Consider the following 18,858-nt stretch of genomic DNA (forward strand, 5'->3'; position numbering starts at 1 on the left):
AGCAAGCATTTGACTGAACCCTAAGATGGTTTAACACAAAAGCAGGAAGAACACAGGTTATCCATCTTAATCTGGCACCTCTGCTTCCAAGGGCCCAGACATACAAGGAAATAACAGCACTTGGGTGCTTCTAAATGGTACTTTTGAAGTAGGGATTTTTGGTGCTTTTGATCAGACAATTTACTTTGGCTTTAGCCATTACTCTTCCTCTCCAAAATAAACCCCTGGAGACAAATGCCCTAATAACATATATTAAAAGCAATGCCAGAAGATTGATAAATGAGCAAAGCATGTAGGTTAAATAGCTTCTTTGCCAAACTCTCAGGCTTTCCTAGTATTTTCATGGAAGAACTAGGAGAAAAATATCAGAACTACTGATGCAAATATTTAAATGTGCACTGCAAAACTACAAAATTCATCCAATACTAGACCGCAAATCAGAATATACAAAAGTAGTGGAAATGAAAGAAAACAAGTAGGGATCAAGTAGCTGAAGGTTTCTCTCTTCCCTCCCTACTGTTTGATTTTCCAGTTATGTGCAGTCCGTGGTCCATTCACAATGCCTTCATAGTATTGTGATCCGAGCTTCTGGTTGTTCCATTCCTTAACAAAGTCTGAGAATAATTCCCGTGCAGACTCAGACGAAAGATCGGAGAAAAACACATGTTTTTCTTCTTTCAGCCATGTAGCAAATTCATTATTCTTAGAAAAATAGTCATCATTGGATAGCTCTTGGAACCCATGTTTCTGCAGGAATGTAGTCGAAAACATCATAAATTAAAAATAAAAGCTGTGTTTTAATGTCGCTTCCATAATGGCAGGCAAAAGATATGCAGACATAAGAAGTCCTGACTGTCCAGTTATGATCCTAATATTTAAAAAGTTTAAGTCAATGCTCTCTGGTTTCATAAATATATGTCTTTTCCCCTTGATTCCAATAGAACAAGAGTGAAGAAGTTAGATGAAATTCTCAATCTCAATTTGATAATTTTATTTTTTCTTTTGCTGTATCTATATAATTCTTTTTGTACATTGTTAAAGGCCCCAAGAACAGTGGAATAAAGTATAAAGCATGTTAAATGAAACATCTGAAAATGTTCAGGGATGAAAAGGGTACTCTGCCCTTTAAAGTTTGGCAACTTACAACATCTTGCCCACCTATCTTGACAAAGCAAAATATAACAGACTACATCATGTAGCTGTCTTAATCAACCAATACAACAGACATGACTACAATCATCTCTCCTCCATCCCTTAGCAAAATATTCTTTTCTATTTTTCTGGGAATGTATCACCTTTACTGCAGAACATTACCAATAAGACATCTAGCAATTCTTGGGTTGATTTCAAACCATCCAGCATTGCGCAAGAAAGCTGGTATACATATTATAGCATCTAGCACTACCATAATTCCTTCTACATGTAATGAGAACTTAGAGTAACTGTGTTTTCACATTCCTCAAGAATGATAGTAGACAGATAATCCTAAATTATCAATGTTCATCTGAATCCTCAATGCTTTGACAGTGAAATATGGCCCTTGTTTTGGACAACCAAACCCAACCCCCCCATCCGAAAAAAAGAAGGATGAACTATTACACCAGCGATATGACCAAATTATATATATTGCAATCCACCCACATGCCTCCAATTTGACATGACATGCCTTAAGAAGTGATCTGATTCTTGGGTGCAGCAGTTAATGAAAACTATGACTTAAAACTTAAATCTGATAAATATCAAGGTTGATCACATAAAGCACAACAAGAGGACTCACTGAGTGGCGGTCAACTTTGTGATGTTTACTTTTGTGCTTCTCCTTCGACTTCTTCTCTGAGTCAAGCAAAGTACATCAATGTGATATAACTATTTTGCACAATGCGTGCATAAACAATGCAAACCAACTTTAGTTCTTGAGCATTATCAAAAGACCATTGCTATATATTTTGTAAAATATAGAATGCATATCCCAAAGAATTGGTATAAAGTGAAGTCGAGAATCCAACAAACAGAACTTGAGACATCAACCTTTAGATGCAATAGAAAGACATAGTTGAATATTCACTACAATTCTCAAAAAATAAATTTATCAGAATTTTATTAGTAAACCTTTTAACTATAATATTCATGCAAGTAAAACAATCCTTCAACTTCAATCATTGGAAGCAAATTACTGCAGTGGTCTCTCTTTGTCAACTTACTCCTTAAGTCATGAATCTAACAAAGTTAAAAATTTTGGATATTGTACTTTTCTTTTAATAGTACTATATCTACCCATAATTTCTCATCTCATGCCTTCCCGTAATCAATTCTCCAACTTTAAACAAGAGCAAAGAGACTCAAAAACATGTCAAAAACTTAATGCAAATAAACACATTAACTGAAGTCATTTAAAGGGTACCATCACAGCTGAAGTTCTAAGAAACACAATTTGAGATTGCACTAGTTGTATTGTGTGTGTGTGTGTGTGTGTTGCTATCTCAATTGAATTGACATTTCTATAAAAGCCATGGGATTAACTACATCGCTCATACAAAGATTCGCCCCAGAAATCCTTCCTTCTTAGAGAACATCAAGTAAAATAGCATCAGCTCGAAGCTCATTAAAACATACATACATATAAACATCCCCATTCAATTCATAATTGAATATTTATCGTTCCTTTATTTTTTTTCCCACTCCAAAGTATGATTTAACTGTTCTTAATTGAATTTTAAAATTTTAAGTTAACAAATGCAATATATACTATTCCCCCAAAAAAAAAAAACATAAAAACAGCTATAACCCTATTCTTAAAACTTTTCCCTGTAAAGAAAATGCCACTCATACTGAAAAAATTCAATAATCAAACCCCAGAAAAGAATAATTTTTGAACTCATAAGCTTAAAGTTAAAACCTTTATCAGAAGAGTGGCTGTGAGATTTCTTGTCTTTCCTTTTCTCTTTCTTATCATTCGTCTTCCTGCGTTTCCTCTCCTCTTCCGGTACTCTCCTTTGCCTTTTCTCCCTTCTTTCATCTGTAATTTTACAGTAAACCAAATTTAATCACACTAAAAAGTAACCCTTCCATCAAGTGAAAATTTTGAATCGATCTTACTTAAAAGTTGAAACCCAAAGTAATTTAATTGCCATTTTGACGTTTATTTGGAAAATAAAAAACAATTCAACGGAGAAAATTAAAGATTGCTGTTTTTTTTTTTTTTTGAGAAATTGAAAATTAAAGCTAACCTTCAGAGGCAGAAGACGAGTAATTTGATCGTTTCGTGCTTTTCTTTTCCTTCCTATCGCTTCCCATTTTCCTTCAGATTTTTTTTTTTTTTGCCCTTTTTCGTTCTCTGCCCCTTGAAAAAAAGGACGCAGTGTTTTTATACTATTTTGGAAATAAAAAAAAGATTTGGTAAAAAAAATATAAAAAATAAAAAAAAATCCATACGAAAAAGGAAAAGTAACAAACCGAAACCCTCACTCTTTCAACCATCAAAAACTCCTAAGCCCGGCAGCCACACCGGATTCCGATGGATCCTCCGGTAACTATTATTTTTGTACTCAGTTTAAATTGAGTTTTGTTTTGATTGTGATTCTCGTCACGAATGGTAATCTTGTTCTCTGTTTGGCTGTCTCACAAATGAAAATCTTTGACAATGCCTGAGTTTACAGCTAATTTATTTGACAAAATTTTGTCGATTTCATTTACTTGTTGTATGCTTTTGGTTGAAGACAAGTGCTTCGAAGTGTTGTAATCCAGATTTTGAAATGGACGATTCTGATTTTTTTTTTTTTTGGATGAGCCGGTTTTAGCTCAAGGTTAGAAAAGTAAAGCTTTAATTATTTCTTCTTCTTTCTTCAAAAAGTTGGTTTCTTCTTTCTTTTTTTTTTTTTGGCGTATGTTTTTAGTTAAATTTTGCGTATTTTGGCAGCTCATGCTGGTGCAAAGTTTCAACCAAAGGCTAAATGTAAAACTAAAGATGAAACTTCTGGTTCAATACCTTCAAAACTCAATGATGTTAGGATGGAATAGGCAGCTACGCTAGCATCCCCTGGCTTTGATGGAGTTCAGGTTGTCCAGCCTGACAATGTTGTAGAGGACAGTAGGAGTTCACAAGTAATAAACCCTTCCCAAGTGGCTGTTACAGATTCTCTGCTTGCCGAGATTTCCGTTTCAACTTCTTGTGATAATACAAATCCTAGTTTTGGAAGATCAGTTGGAGAGGTAAAAGAAACAATTCTATAGTTCATTCATAGTATTGGCAAATTCAGGACTTTTTTTTTTTTTTAGTTTGGGTGCAAATTATTGTAGATTTTGACAACATTGATTCCATTTCCGAATGCGGACTTATTTTTTGGGTTGGAATGTCTTGATCAGTTTCTTACTCAATCTTCTAACAACAATGGAGGCATTCAGATTGATTGTGAAAGAACTGGGACACTGGTGAAATCAGTACTTCTGTAAAAGTTATAGAATTTCTTGTTTGCAAGTATTTTCTTGTATTAATTTGGTTAGAATATATACTAATTTCAAGAAGCTGGATCCTTTCCTGATGTGGAGACTCAAGATTTTATGTCTGATACTACCATTGCCTCTGTTATGTGCTAGATTAGCTACTATGTTGTTCTTAATTGTTTGCCGGAGTTTTTTGTCTCTTTATGGAATCCTTGTTGATGTCTCGGAAGGCATGGTGGAAAATTCAACCCCAAGCCCAGGTTACAAGCTAGTGTAGTCACTCACAACCTGCTGTGTTGAGTCTGTTATGCATTCTCCAAATTGTCAGTTTGTTCCTTCTGAAACTGTATGTGGAGAGGGCTCAATTACTGACTTTCCAACTGGTAATGTTCCTGATTTCTCGCCCATGGATTTGGGTGCTTTTATTCCTCCAGATCCTTCTACCTTCGAATGTCTGGTGAATGAGGAACTGGCAAACCTCACGGAAGCTCCTAACCTAGGTGTTGCCCTTTCTGGTGATGTTCCTGGTATGCCCAGAGAAGTGGTAAACTTTTTCCTCCACAACTTTCTCTCCTGTATTTAATCTCGGACTTGGATAAAACTCTTTCTGAAATTGCATATGATGCTATCCTGTTCATATTCCTCTGTTGGTTCTCAGAGTTCTAATATCAGGCAAAGGAAAGCCTCTCCATCATCAAGTCCTTCTTGAAAGTCCAAACCATCTTCCACAGGAGATGAGGTGAATGGAATTGGAAAAGCAACGAAGCAGTAGGTGACTAGTCCCCAGTTGTTGATGATCCTGAGGATGGGACCTGTAATGATGATAGCCTAGCTGCCGAATTGCCCAGTATTTCTGCTATAGATGAGGATAAAGATGATGATGATGATGATGATGATGATGATGATGATGATGATGATGATGATGATGATGATGATGAATATAATGCGAAGAGCTCATTTTTGAAGAGAACTTCTAGGAGGTCAAAGAAACCCATGACTGAAAATGAAAAGCCTCTTCGAAAGCGTAAGATAGCTAAAGAAGCTCAAAAGGATAAGAAAGCCATGAAGCATCAGATCAGCCAGCAAAAGAACGGCAAAAGAAATTTTCTCATACAACTCATAGAAAGAGAAGATTTGGTTGTTACAACTTCTAGACATTAAAGTTCTGAGGCATTGTTCTTTGTCTATCTACTAATAACTTTCCTTTTTCTTTTCTAGTGGATGAGTCTTTACTGCACACCCCAGAGGACGAAATTGACTTTGCAAAGGTGGCCTTGAAGGATATCATTCTCTCTGCAGATTTTAAGGAGCGCTTAGTGGTATATATATTTTGTTTTTCTATAAAAGTTACCACACTCCCCCCCACCGTGCAAAGACTTTTAGCATTAAAATATTATTTATATTATATCTTTGCTGATTCATTGTTGTGTCCTTTTCCTTGCCTAAATTTGTCATATTGTGCAGAAGAAAGAGGCAAAAGCATCCAAAATACCTTTGACCAATCAAAGGTACACGAATCGTTTAACTAGATTTGCATCTAGTAGAACTTTCTGTCTATTATCTCTTCCATTTTCTTACTTGTTTCTGCAATGCTTCTGAACATGCCCAATTCATTGCATTTTTATAACTTATGTTTTGGCATTTTAAGGACATATTCCCCTCTTTTTCTCTCCATTCACCGATGTACTTGTGGAAAAACTAAGAAATAAAACGGTGTGGAAAACTAAGTGTAAAACTAAATATATATTGAAAAATTGCTCATAAAGAATTATACAAGCACCTTAGGTTTATATACAACTAACTAGTGGGTAAAGTAGGAAACTAAATCTTCCTAAAACTGATCCTATAATTGAGAGATTGTTTATCTTAATTTTTTGTTCTTAATTCTAGGGATACAAATACTTGATTCTAGATATATAAATATAAATATACAGATTACAAGATTGCAACCAGCTATAAATAAGTATTTTCCCACACCACCCTTCAAGTTGGTGAGTAGGTGTTTTCCATTCCTAGCTTGGAAATAATTTCTTGAAATGTTGCACTATTGAGACCTTTAGTCAACAAATCTACAAATTGACCTTTGGTTGATGCATACGGTGTACAAATCAACCTACTATCTAGTTTTTCCTTTATGAAATGTCAGTCTACTTCAATGTGTTTTATTCCGTTATATTGCACAAGATTGTATGCAATGCTTATTGCAAATTTGTTATCACAGTAGAGTCTCATTAGTCTATCCCACATGATCTTCAAGTCTTCTAGGATAATCTTTAACCATATTAGTTCACAAATGCGTTGAGCCATTGCTTTGAACTCTGCTTCAACACTTGATCTTGCCACCACATTCTGTTTTTTACCCTTCCAAGTCACAAGATTACTACCTAGGAAAGTGTAGTAGCCTGAGGTGGATCTTCAATTAATTACTGAACCTGCATAATCAGCGTCTGTATATGCCTTTAGAACCAGCCCTGAATTTCTTTTAAATAAGATACCTCTCCCAGGATTGGCCTTCAAATAGTGCAATACATGATAGACAACCTATAGGTGCATTGACTATGCATAAATTGACTTATCACATTCACAACATATGCTATATTAGGTCTAGTATGTGAGAGATAAATGAGTCTTCCAACTAATCTTTGGTACATTTCTCTATCTACAGCAGCATCTTCATTAGTTTATCCAAGTTCATGATTAGGATCTATAGAGTTATTTGAAGGTTTACATGTGAGCTTCCCAATTTCCTTCAGAAGATCCATCACATATTTCTGTTGTAAGATGAAAATACCATGCCATGAGTCAGCTACTTCAATGCCTATGAAGTACTTCAATCTCCTTGGCTCTTGTATCTCAAATTCTCTAGCCAAACACTGTTTTAGAGATTTTCTCTCTTTTTCATGATCTCCAGTTACAATTATATCATCAACATACACTAATAGAACTGTGACTCTCCCTATATCAGGGTGCTTGATAAATAATGTATGATCTCCTTAACTCTGCTTATATCCCATTGCTAGCATCACTTTGGCAAATCTCCCGAACCAAGACCTAGGAGACTGCTTAAGGCCATATAAACCTTTTTCAACTTGCATACTTTGTTTGCTTCTAGATGACCTCCAAATCCTGGTGGAACCTTCATATGTATTTCTTCTTCCAAATCACCATGTAGAAAAGCATTCTTTACATCAAATTGTTGAAGTTGCCAATTGTAATTTGTAGCCAATGATAACAAAATCCTAACTGTATTTATCTTGGCAACTGGATCAAAAGTTTCTTGATAATCCACTCCATAAGTTTGAGTGTAGCCCTTAACCACTAACTTGGCTTTATTCTTTTCAACAGTACTATCCGCCTTGTATTTTATAGTGAAAACCCATTTACACCCAATTGGATTTTTTTCTTTAGGCAACTCTACCAGTTCCCATGTCTTATTTTTCTCTAAGGCCTCCATTTCTATTTTCATGGCTTGCCTTCATTTTTCACTGGATAATGCCTCAAATAATGTAGTTGGAATATAAATAGTGTTTTGGCTCACAAGAAAATTTGTGGGATGGTGAGAATTTTTCAAATTATACAAAATTAAAAATTGGGTATAGTAGATGCTTAGTACATTTGTTGGTTCCTTTCTTAATAGTAATAGGTAGATCATAATCACTAGTTATAGTTTTAGGAGATTCATGCTCATCTTGAGAAACAGAGTCAAAAACTATAGTTACCTTATTTCCAGAATTAGGATCAGGTTTTTGGACTTGCACTGGTTCAAGATCTAGAACTTTCCTTTTTGAGTACATTTGTAATTCTTTCATAGAATCAAGAACAATATTGTCCTTTGTCACATCTTCTGTGTTTGAAATGGGTTCAGACTCAAATTCAGTGTTTAACTTTGACTTAGAAGAAATAGGTTTCGACTCAGAAGAATTAATGGGTGAAAATGTTAAAAAGGATGACAAATCAAGTAAAAAGAAGTCTTTATCCTTATCTTCCATGAATGAAGTCTTTCCCTGAAGATAATGTTGAGTAAAAAATAGTTTACTTTCCTCAAAAGTGACATCTGCAAACACATAAAATTTTTTGGTAAGATGCTGATAGCATTTAGACCTTTTATGAGTTGATGAATATACCCCAAAAATGCACTTAATTGCTCTAGGATCCAACTACCCTCTATTATGACTAGGAACATGAACAAATGATGTACAACCAAATATTCTAGGTGTGAGGTTGTTTGTGTTATTAAAGTTGGGATAGAATTGTGAGAGTGGTTCCATAGGAGTTTTAAATCCTAAAACTCTTGAAGGTAACTCATTTATAATATGTGTAGCGGTGAGAACAGCTTCCCACCCATAGGATTTGGGTATGTTTGCTTGAAAAAGTAAAGCTTGGTTTGTGGCTAGTAAATGATTGTTTTTCCTCTCTGTCACTCCATTTTCCTATGGAGTATTAACACAAAATGACTCATGGATAATCCCCTCCTTTTTGAAATAGGTAGATAAACTCTGGTTGAAATAGTTTCTTGCATTATCAGACCTAAATCTCTTGATTTTCACTCCAAATTGATTCTGGATCATGTTTTGGAAGCTTAAAAACATATTATTCTCATCTGATTTGGATTTAAGTAAAAATATTCGAGAGATCTTGGTACAATCATCTATGAAAGAAACAAATCACCTTGCACCAAAAATATCAGGAATTGTAGAGGGATCCCATATGTTACTATGAATCAAGTAAAAAGGATTATCACTTATTTTATTGCTAACTGGAAAAGACATACGTTTATGTTTTGCAAGTTCACAAACATCACAATGAAAATTTTCAGCATTTAATCCTTTGAATAAAGAAGGAAACATATTTTTCAAAGTTCTAAAAGAAATATGTCCAAGATGAAAATGATAAAGCTAGGTTTTGTCTTTATTAGGAGATTTTTCAAAAAGAAATGACAAAGGTAAACTATTCTTGATATTACTTATGTTGTTTGATGTTTCAAGATAGTATAGTCCATCCTTTTGCTTAGCAAGTCCAATCTTTTTCCCCGAACTCTAGTCCTGAAATTCACAATAAGAGGGATAAAAAGTCACTTTACAGTTTATATCTCTGGTAAGGTTTTGTATAGATATCGGATTAGTAGACAATTCAGGAACATGAAGAACACTTTTAAGAACAAATGAGGGATTTATTTGAACATCTCCTAATTCTTCCACTGTAGTAAGTAAACCATTTGCAACAACAATTTTCTTATTACTAGGACATAGGGTATATGTACTAAACTTCTATGAGAAATGTATCATATGGTCTGTGGCTCTTGAGTTAATGACCTAAGAACTCATAATAGGCGTAACTGAGACATTTAATTCATGAGAACCAGAAGCTTTACTTGAATTAGAGACCTTACCCAAAGAGCATACCTTAGTACGCTTTTCAAGAGTTTTCAATAGGCTTCTTAGTTTCTCAATCTCTTCTCTATCCAACTCTTTTTGTTCTTGAGACTTCTATAGTACTCCAATGGTTTTACTAGATGTCACTTCCTCAAATTGAGTAGTAGTGGCATGTTCTGCTATCTTTGGCATGGTTATCTTTCTGAGAACTGAAACGACTCTTGTTAGTAAAGGTTTAACCAAAGTCGATTTTAGGCAATCAAGGCCAAAGAAGGAAAAAATAAGACTGAAAGATTTAACAAGATTTGGCTATGAAGGCTTGAAATAGAATTCAACAATGAAGGCTGAAAAAATTTTCTTCCCAAGAAGAGCTTAAAGCTCTAATATCATGTGGAAAAACTAAGAAATAAAACTGTGTGAAAAACTAAGAGTAAAACTAAATGTATATTGAAAAATTGCTCATAAAGAATTATACAAGCACCTTAGGTTTATATACAGCTAACTAGTGGGTAAACTAGGAAACTAAATCTTCTTAAAACTGATTCTATAATTGAGAGATTGTCTATCCTAATTTTTTGTCCTTAATTCTAAGGATACAAATACTTAATTCTAGATATACAAATATAAATATACAGATTACAAAATTACAATCAGCTGTATATAAGTATTTTTCCACAGTATTTGTGTACATTTATCGATGCTAGTTTGAGTGGAAGTTTTGTTATGAGTAGATTGAGGCTTCACTCATTAAACTTCACAATGCTTTGGTGAAAATTGCTTCCTTTGATGTCATGATGTTTCCTTTCGCTGACAAGAAATTCAAAATGTGATGGTACTTGTTTCATTTTTTTTTTTTTCATTTTTGTAATAATTTCTGACCTTGTATATAATTATCCACTGATATATGGTTTTGGTCATATTATTTTTTGTGCAGTACTCAAGTGACTTTTCATGAGGAAAATGCTTATGATGAGGAAAGCTCCATTGCTTTAGAACAAGACCAAGGCTTTACAGATGATCAAGTGAATGGTAGGGTTCAATCAAGTTCCTTCTGCTTAAATTACCAGTCCTATATGGACAAAGAACCCAGGGCAAGATGGTCAAAACAAGACACAGAATTGTTTTATGGGGTATGTGCATGAAGAATTTCATGTCTTTTTTGCTTCCACTAGAAACCAACTACACTTTATATAATGTAGTAAAAAAGAGATGTATAAAAGGTCTTTCTTCTTCTTTTGTGTGCGTGTGGTTACAAAATTGTTGCAGTTTAGTACTGCTAAAATTTGTGTTTGGTCTGTAGTTGGCATATTTGTTGGGAGGATTTGTCACTGAATAGGTGAGGTAAAGTTACAGTGAATCCCAGTTTAGGTATTAAGAAGAGACACAGGGCTGGGTTCTTAGGACTCTTTCTCCATTTTCTGGTATGAGTTTATGATCTCAGTCACTTAATGTCTGCTATAATATGTGTTTTAGGCCATTCGGCAGTTTGGGCCTGATTTTTCATTGATACAACAACTTTTTCCTGGAAGAAGTCATCATCAGATCAAGTTAAAATTTAAGAATGAAGAGCGTCGATCTCCATTTAAACTTTCTGAGGCTTTAGCAAGTCGCGCCAATGGTTAAGTTTCTTTATTGTTTTCTTTCCAATCAAATGATTCACTGATCTAATTATTGTGAGTTCTGCCATGCTTAGAAAATATGATGTAGTAATATTATTATATATTTTGCGGATCATTCCTATTTTGAGAAGGTGATCGAGCAGTTGCAGCAAGCTTCTGGGGCAGAGGAGTCTCAAGGAGATGTTTCTATTGATTTAACATGCAAAGAGGTAGAGTTGACTCCTGGAACTAGTGTATGTTTCCTTTTTCTTTATTTTCTTTTTTCATAGGATAATAATTTGCAATAATACTATATTGATGAGGAGATATTATGTGCTGAACATATTCAGGATTAGGAGTTGTTATGTCACCCCTAAGGAATCTGAATCAATGTGTGGTAATGGCTGTATGCATTTGCAAGAGTTTGCTATTACAAAATTGTTGAGAAATTAATAGGTGATAAACACAAAAAAATTATCTAATAAAAAACTATCCAATCCTATTGTTGCTAGGCTTAATTATTTAATCTGGACAATGTCCTTGCGAGCTTCTTAATCACTTCATGTACTTCACACTATGACTCACATTTGCCCTGCATGCTAATCACAACCATGTTCCTTCTTTTTTTCCATTTCTTTGGATGGTGGTGGGATAATCACAGTTATAACTTATGACTGTTTGATAAGGGTACTTAGGCCGTGTTTAGCATTGCATTTGGTTTCAAATCGCAGCTTATGAACTTAAAAGTAATGCTAAACGCACTATTAGTTGTGTTAAAAGCACTTTTTGACAGCTAAATGTGAGCCAACTGCAAAAGCTAATTGGGAGATGCAATTGCAGTTTGAAATTTATGGTTTGGAGACAAAATGACCAAATACCCACTTAATTACTTATTTTTGACAAAAATAACTTATTTTTTCTTTTTCAACATCATGTCCTTTTTAAACATTTTAATTTTTCACAGAAATTTTTTTACAGCAATGCCAAACACTGATAAATTTTAAACCATAGTTTTTCACCCAATCTTTTTAAGCATTTTTAAACATACTTTTTCCAAATCAAGTTTTTTCCAATCACAACAGCAATGCTAAACTAAGCTTTAGATGAATTAACATTTGGCTGTGTACTACTAATCCTTTGTAGCTTTCTCATTAAAATTTGCATCTTCCTTGGCTGATGTTGTTGCAGGAGGAAGCAGCAAAACTTGAGCAGGATGAGGACCTAGTAGTTAGAGATCAAGAAGCAGATATTACTGAAGATGATAGTTCCTTGAAGTCTGACAAAACTGATGATGATCATGAAATATTGAGTTCATATAAAAGTGCATTTTAGGAATTAAGACCTGAAAGGGAGTGGTGTAGATTTGTGTAGATTTTCCTAAAAGGTAGAAAACACAGAAAATGAGCATCTTGATTATTTCTAACATATGTCAATGTATTTTTCAATTCATTTTTTAGGCAGTATTTGTATCTGGCTTTTGCAAAGGGCTATTTTTTTGTAGAGGTTTTAGTCATAGAATTGTATAAATTGTCTATGGAATTGTACTGGAAACTATTTGTATAGTGCTTTGTTCTTTTGATAATTCTTGCTGGTCTTGCGTATTATTTGACATGAATTTTTGTGTTGATGTTTGTTGAATCATACCATTTTAAATTCTTGTCATTACAGCTAAATGCTATTGGTCATCAATTTGAACAGTATTACTTTCTATAAACAGACATCAGATTAGTGTAGCTCTTATCAGCTAGCTGTCTCACTAAAAGTTTTCTATTTCTTGAAGTTACTATTGAGTTTGCTTATGGACTGCGCGAGGGCTAATGCAACCCAATGCTGCCACCGGGGACAGAGGTATGTACTGGAATCCATCCAGTAATGCTTTTATTTTAAAAATGCATCTGCTTTCGAATGCAAGTTGATTCCAGATGAATATGAATATGATGACACCATATATATGCTCCCAGAGGGCAAGAGCTATACCGATGACGATTCATTGATGCTTTAATTGTAAGTGTTCTGGATTTGCCTCTACAGTCTACAGTGTGTCCTGCATGAACTATTTGATTTGGGAATTTTGCTAGTGATAAAAATTCTAGTCTCTTGCCCTGTTTAATTTCCACCCAGTAGTTATTTCTCCCCTTTCATCTGCATTCAATTGGTTTGTAAGCTTAATGAGCAAGAAACCTTTTTTTTTTTTTTTGTTAAGCAGTGAGTCATTTCAAATGATAAGCCATAACTTTGGATATTAAGAGTCGCAGCTCTTCTTCTAAAAGATAAAATGGATCACTCAGAAATAGTGAATTTAGTAATCGCTAAAAAAAATTGTAATTCACCTCTAACTTAAAAATCATGCATATTTATCAAGTACAAAAATTTAGTACGAAGACATATAAACATATGAATTTCAAAATAGAATTAATTCTCTGGTTTATTTGAGGGAAAAGACTTGAAATTAGATAGTCTTATAGTTAAATTGGTAAAACTTTATCATATCAAAATTTGAAATTCTAAAAGAAATAGAAGATTTTTGTAAAACTTTGGATAAAGAAATTGTATAAGTAGAGAGATAACCTGTTTTTTTTTTTAATTTTTTTTTATATAAATTTAAGGAAAGAAAGAAACCCTTTAGTGTAGGACTTCATCATTATTAAAAGCAAAACCCTTCTAATAACAAATATTCCTTCCTCTACATTGCTCTTTCATCATCAATTTATCAAAGCAATTCCTGTTATTAATTTCTCTCTTTCATCCTTGGCTTCGTCCATATGTCTTAAAGCTTCAGCCTTCAGATTGGAGAAGACCTTAGCTTAACGATTTTTCATCCTTCCCTTCATTAATCTCCCAACAAAACCACCATTTCTTTTAGTAAAACCATGGAGAAAGAATCTGAGGAAAACGAGTCCAAAGCCATCAAGAATTACAGTAATGGAGAATTTTTAACTGAGGAAGATTACTGTGCTGCTTTAACTCTTGCTTCTTTAAAGCATGCAAAGTTAGACGAAAAATCTGCTGTTGCTTTGGAGAAGCTGAAAAGAAAGAATCTTGGTGCAATTAAAGGCAAAGACAAGCAAGAAAAAGAAGACTCTTGTATTGAAAAGGATCCAAGCTCAGTTATTCATGGAAGCAATAGAATTTCTGTACCAAATTCCACAATCTTTTACAACTATCAACCCCCAGGTATCCCTCCGGTAGCAGCTCTAACCGGCCTTATTGGCAAATGTAGCAGGCCTTTTGAAAAGCGGTTGACAGAGACTGATTTGACGGATAGGCAAACAAGGCTGAGCTTGAACAAAAAACACGTCCAAGAATTCATGATACCATTGTTGAAAGAGGATGAGGATGTCAATGAGGGAATCAGAGTGATCACATACGATATAGAAGGGAAAGAGTACGAGATGAAGTTCGTGTTCTGGAGTCTCAAGATGTATGTGCTTACTAGTCCGGGGTGGAAAACCTTTTACAGAGAGCATAGACTGGAGAAAGATATCGATATTGTTACTGTTTGGATGTTTCGCCATAGGCTGACACAAAATATTTGCTTTGTAATCACTCCTAGAAGGTCACCAATGGCATTGCCAACGCAGTTGAACAACAGAAGAAAACGTAAGTAGTTTAGCAATAGTATTGATTGGATATTTATACTTTATTAATCATCTGGTAATTATTGTTCCACTGATGTTAATTATGTTTTGGAATATATGCTAATGGAAAAGAAAGCAAGAACAATCATTGTATTTTTAAATTAATGGTTTAGGTATTTTGCCAAGAATTCCTCTATCTATGGTGGATATCGTATTGCAAGTAAGTGCTGCAAAGGTTTTTATCGTCTGGCACAAGAAATTGTACAAGTATTTTAGTTTTTACAATCTAATTAATTTGGGCTTACAAATATGTAGAATATTGTTCTTAAAGAAACTCATAGTTGAACAGATTTCAAAATTCTTGTAGTCCTAATGAGAGATAGTCAATCTAATGATACTTTGATTTAGTGGCCAAAAACAAGTTATGAAATTTGTGAATTTAATTTAATTTTATATTAAAGTTATCCGATTATAAATTGTTTTATTGGTTGGTTTGTTTGTTTGATTTGACTGCATATAAATATAATATTTGCTCATAACGATTACTTCTCTTATAACTTATCTTATACTTATATAAATATAATATTTGACTTTAAATAAAGATCTTCCTCACTTTTCCTGTTACTTTTCTTTTCTCCCGGTGAATCAGGGTTTAGCATCTCATAGTTTCATATATATATATATATATGTATATATTAATTGAAGCAAGCTTTAAAATCTGGGTTTAGAATCAAATCTCTATGATCAACACAAGCAGAAACAAGAAGGCTACACTTATGACACCTTTTGATAAGCAAACTTTGATGGATTAATATTTGGCTATGTACAGGTACAGCTAATCCTTTGTAGCTTTCTCATTAAATTTTGCATTGTCATTGGCTGATGTGGTAGCAGGAGGAAGGAAGCAGCAAAACCTGAGTAAGATGAGGATCTAGCAGTCAGAGATCAAGAAGCAGATGTTACTCATGAAGACCATAGTTCTTTAAACTATGATGAAATTGATGATGATCGTGAAATACTGAGTTCATACAGAAGTGCGTTTTAGGAACCAAGACCTGAAAAGGAGTGGTGTATATTTTCTTAACAGGTTAAAAGAAAACACAGAGAATGAGCATCTTGATTAGGCAATGTTTGTATCCGGTTTTTTCAAAGGGCAATTTTTGTAGAAGGTGGGATCCTTTTTATTTAAGAAGAGGGAACTAATCATTTAGGTCTCAGTTATAGAATGTATAAATTGTCTATGGAACTGTACTGGAAACTATTTGTATAGTGCCTTGTTCTTTTGATAATTCTTGCTAGTCTTACTTATAATTACTTGACATGTATTTTTGTGTTGATGTTTGTTGAATCATACCATTTTAAATTCTTGTCATTACGGCTAAGTGATACTGGACATAAATTTGTTGAAGAGCATTACTTGCTATACCAGACATCAGATTAGTGTTGTTCTTATCCACCGTCTCTTTCTATATCTTGAAGCTACCATTGAGCTTGCTGTAGGAATGCATGAAGGATAACCATCTAAAAGGTACAAAGGATCACTAAGAAATAATAAATTCAGTAATCACCGAAACAAACAATGTAATTCACAACTTAAATCATGCATATTTTATCAAATATAAAATTTAGTACTAAGACATATAAACATATGAATTTCAAAATAGAATTAGAGCTCTGGTTTATTTGAGCTCAAAGACTTGAAATTAGATATTGTCTTATAGTTAAATTGAGAAAAGTTATCCAATCAGATCTTAAGGAAAAAAAAATTTTGTTAAATAAAAAGGAAAATTGTAAAACTTCCATGGGTAGAAAAAATTGAATAAGTAGAGAGATAACATGAAATCATATACTATATATAGTTTTTATTTTCTTATTTTATGCCGGATGGGTTCAAATTTTTATTAATGGAAAAAAAAAGAAACCCTGGTTCCGTTATTTTAGGAATTCGTCCGTATTAGAAGGCGAAAGCCTTTAATAGAACTATATATATTCCTCTACATTGCTCTGCCATTATCAATTTATCAAAGCAATTCCTGTTATTAATTTCTCTGCTGGTCCATATCTATTAAAGCCTCTTCCTTGAGATAGGAGAAGACCTTGGCTTTACGATTTTTCATCCCTCCCTTCATCAATCTCCCAAGAAAACCACCCTTTGTTTTAGTAAAACCATGGAGAAAAAACCTGAGGAAAACAATTCCAACGCCATTGAGAGTTACAGTAATGAAGAATTTTTAACTCAGGAGGATTACGGTGCTTCTTTCACTCTTGCTTCTTTAATGCATGCAAAGTTAGACGAAAAATCTGCTGTTACTTTGGAGAAGCTGAAAAGAAAGATTCTTCGTGCAATTAAAGGCAAAGAGAAGCAAGAAAAAGAAGACCCTTGTATTGAAGAGGATCCAAGCTCAGTTATTCGTGGAAGCAATAGAATTTCTGTACCAAATTCCACAATATTCTTAGATGACTATCGACCCCCAGATTTCCCTCCGATAAAGGCTCTCGCCGGCCTCATTGGCGAATGTAGCAAGCCTTGTGAAAAGCGGTTGACGCAAACTGATTTGAAGGATAGTCAAACAAGGCTGAGCTTGAACAAAAAACACGTCCAAGAGTCCATGATACCATTGTTGAAAGAGGATGAGGATGTTAACGAGGGAATCAGAGTGATCACATACGATATAGAAGGGAAAGAGTACGTGATGAAGTTCGTGTTCTGGAGTCTCAAGATGTATGTGCTTACTAGTGCGGGGTGGAAAACCTTTTACAGAGAGCATAGACTTGAGAAAGATATTGATATTGTTACTGTTTGGATGTTTCGCCATAGTCTGACACAAAATCTTTGCTTTGTCATCTCTCCTAGGAGGTCGCCAATGGCATCGCCAACGCAGTCGAACAATAGAAGAAAACTAAAACGTAAGTAGTTTAGCAATAGTATTAATTATATATATAGGTTGGAGCTAATTTGGACTCTTAAGGTTTGGTTTGATTAGATATGTAAACCTTATTAATCATCTGATAATTATCAGTCCATTGATGTTAATTATTTTTTGGAATATATGCTAATGGGAAAGAAATCAAGAACAATCAATTTCCCAAGTTTACATTTGTATGTCTAAATTAATGGTTTAGGTATTTTGCCAAGAATTCCTTTTCTATGGATGCGTATTCATTGCAAAGAATGTGATTTTTTTTTTGTTTTTTTTTTTGCAGAAGGAAGCACAAGTATTTTACAATCCGACTAATTTAGGCTTGTAAAGATGTAGAATATTATTGTTATTAAAAAAATTCATAATTGGATAGTTATGAAAATTCATGTAGTCCTAATGAGAGATAATTGAGTAATGAGATCTTGATTTAACGGTAAGAAAAAGATCATAAAACTTTGAGATCTCAAATTAAAATTTTGGATTTATTTGTTTGATGTAATTTTTTATATGGACGCAATACTTACTTTATGATTATAAATTTTGTATATTTGTAAGTTCATAAAAAATAAAATATAATAAGCTTGACAAAAGAATTACATTTTTTAAAGTCACAAAAATATATGGAAGGTAATCATTTATATAAATATAAATAAAAATATTTACATTTATTTTAATTATTGATTTCAAAAGATTGAAACCAAAATTTTCTTTTGTTTTTCCACGCTTCCAAAAACAAAATATCCTTCACTTTTTTTTTTTAGTCTTTTCTCCAATAAATCAAAATTAGGGTTAGCAATTTAACCTATCACCGACGGGTTTCAATCGATCCGACCTTACGAGATCAATTTTTTTTTTTTTTGAAATTCGGGTTTCAGGTTGGATCGGATCGGGTAAGATTATGAAACAATCGAGATTAGGTCGGGTTTGGGTTTTAGACAAATCCGACCAA

General features: G+C 33.7%; 2 protein-coding genes and 1 pseudogene across 7 annotated transcripts; 2 read left to right on the forward strand and 1 right to left on the reverse strand.

The window, feature by feature from the left end:
- Positions 1-293: 293 nt before the first annotated feature.
- Positions 294-3,615, reverse strand: SCI1 (splicing regulatory glutamine/lysine-rich-like protein). The gene is made up of 4 exons (XM_089754222.1): positions 3,228-3,615; positions 2,897-3,016; positions 1,778-1,833; positions 294-747 (listed from the first exon to the last, which is right to left on the reverse strand). Exons 1-4 carry the CDS (start codon positions 3,292-3,294, stop codon positions 514-516), a joined length of 477 nt encoding a protein of 158 aa, XP_089610348.1. The 5' UTR covers positions 3,295-3,615; the 3' UTR covers positions 294-513.
- Positions 3,616-3,752: 137 nt separating this feature from the next.
- Positions 3,753-12,992, forward strand: LOC111276067 (uncharacterized; annotated as a pseudogene). The gene is made up of 12 exons (XR_016333561.1): positions 3,753-3,803; positions 3,917-4,209; positions 4,297-4,428; positions 4,501-4,586; positions 4,671-4,984; positions 5,099-5,577; positions 5,659-5,759; positions 5,905-5,948; positions 10,747-10,942; positions 11,286-11,425; positions 11,538-11,664; positions 12,599-12,992. The product of XR_016333561.1 is annotated as an uncharacterized LOC111276067 (transcript).
- Positions 12,993-13,187: 195 nt separating this feature from the next.
- LOC111276629 (uncharacterized) lies at positions 13,188-16,277 on the forward strand. Of its 5 annotated transcripts, XM_089754220.1 has the most exons (4): positions 13,188-13,258; positions 14,184-15,010; positions 15,162-15,208; positions 15,818-16,018. In XM_089754220.1, exons 2-4 carry the CDS (start codon positions 14,281-14,283, stop codon positions 15,869-15,871), a joined length of 831 nt encoding a protein of 276 aa, XP_089610346.1. In that variant the 5' UTR covers positions 13,188-13,258; positions 14,184-14,280; the 3' UTR covers positions 15,872-16,018. The 5 variants fall into 5 exon arrangements, with proteins under 5 accessions (XP_089610346.1, XP_022718109.2, XP_022718110.2 ...); XM_022862374.2 differs by having other exon boundaries at positions 13,193-15,010; positions 15,883-16,277; XM_022862375.2 differs by lacking the exon at positions 15,162-15,208 and having other exon boundaries at positions 13,193-15,010; positions 15,880-16,277.
- Positions 16,278-18,858: the final 2,581 nt, after the last annotated feature.

The sequence above is a fragment of the Durio zibethinus genome, chromosome 25 (genome assembly GCF_047325235.1).
Source record: "Durio zibethinus cultivar Kanyao isolate XHJ-2024 chromosome 25, ASM4732523v1, whole genome shotgun sequence".
In the NCBI taxonomy this organism is placed as follows: Eukaryota; Viridiplantae; Streptophyta; class Magnoliopsida; order Malvales; family Malvaceae; genus Durio; species Durio zibethinus.

Coding starts and splice junctions, on each gene's coding strand:
- LOC111276629 (XM_089754220.1), top strand. CDS start 14,281: ATGGAGAAAGAATCTGAGGAAAACGAGTCCAAAGCCATCAAGAATTAC. Junction 15,011..15,161: donor GTTGAACAACAGAAGAAAAC/GTAAGTAGTTTA, acceptor TTAATGGTTTAG/GTATTTTGCCAAGAATTCCT. Junction 15,209..15,817: donor TGGTGGATATCGTATTGCAA/GTAAGTGCTGCA, acceptor GGCTATGTACAG/GTACAGCTAATCCTTTGTAG.
- SCI1 (XM_089754222.1), bottom strand. CDS start 3,294: ATGGGAAGCGATAGGAAGGAAAAGAAAAGCACGAAACGATCAAATTAC. Junction 3,017..3,227: donor CTCGTCTTCTGCCTCTGAAG/GTTAGCTTTAAT, acceptor GTAAAATTACAG/ATGAAAGAAGGGAGAAAAGG. Junction 748..1,777: donor ACAAAGTTGACCGCCACTCA/GTGAGTCCTCTT, acceptor ACATTCCTGCAG/AAACATGGGTTCCAAGAGCT.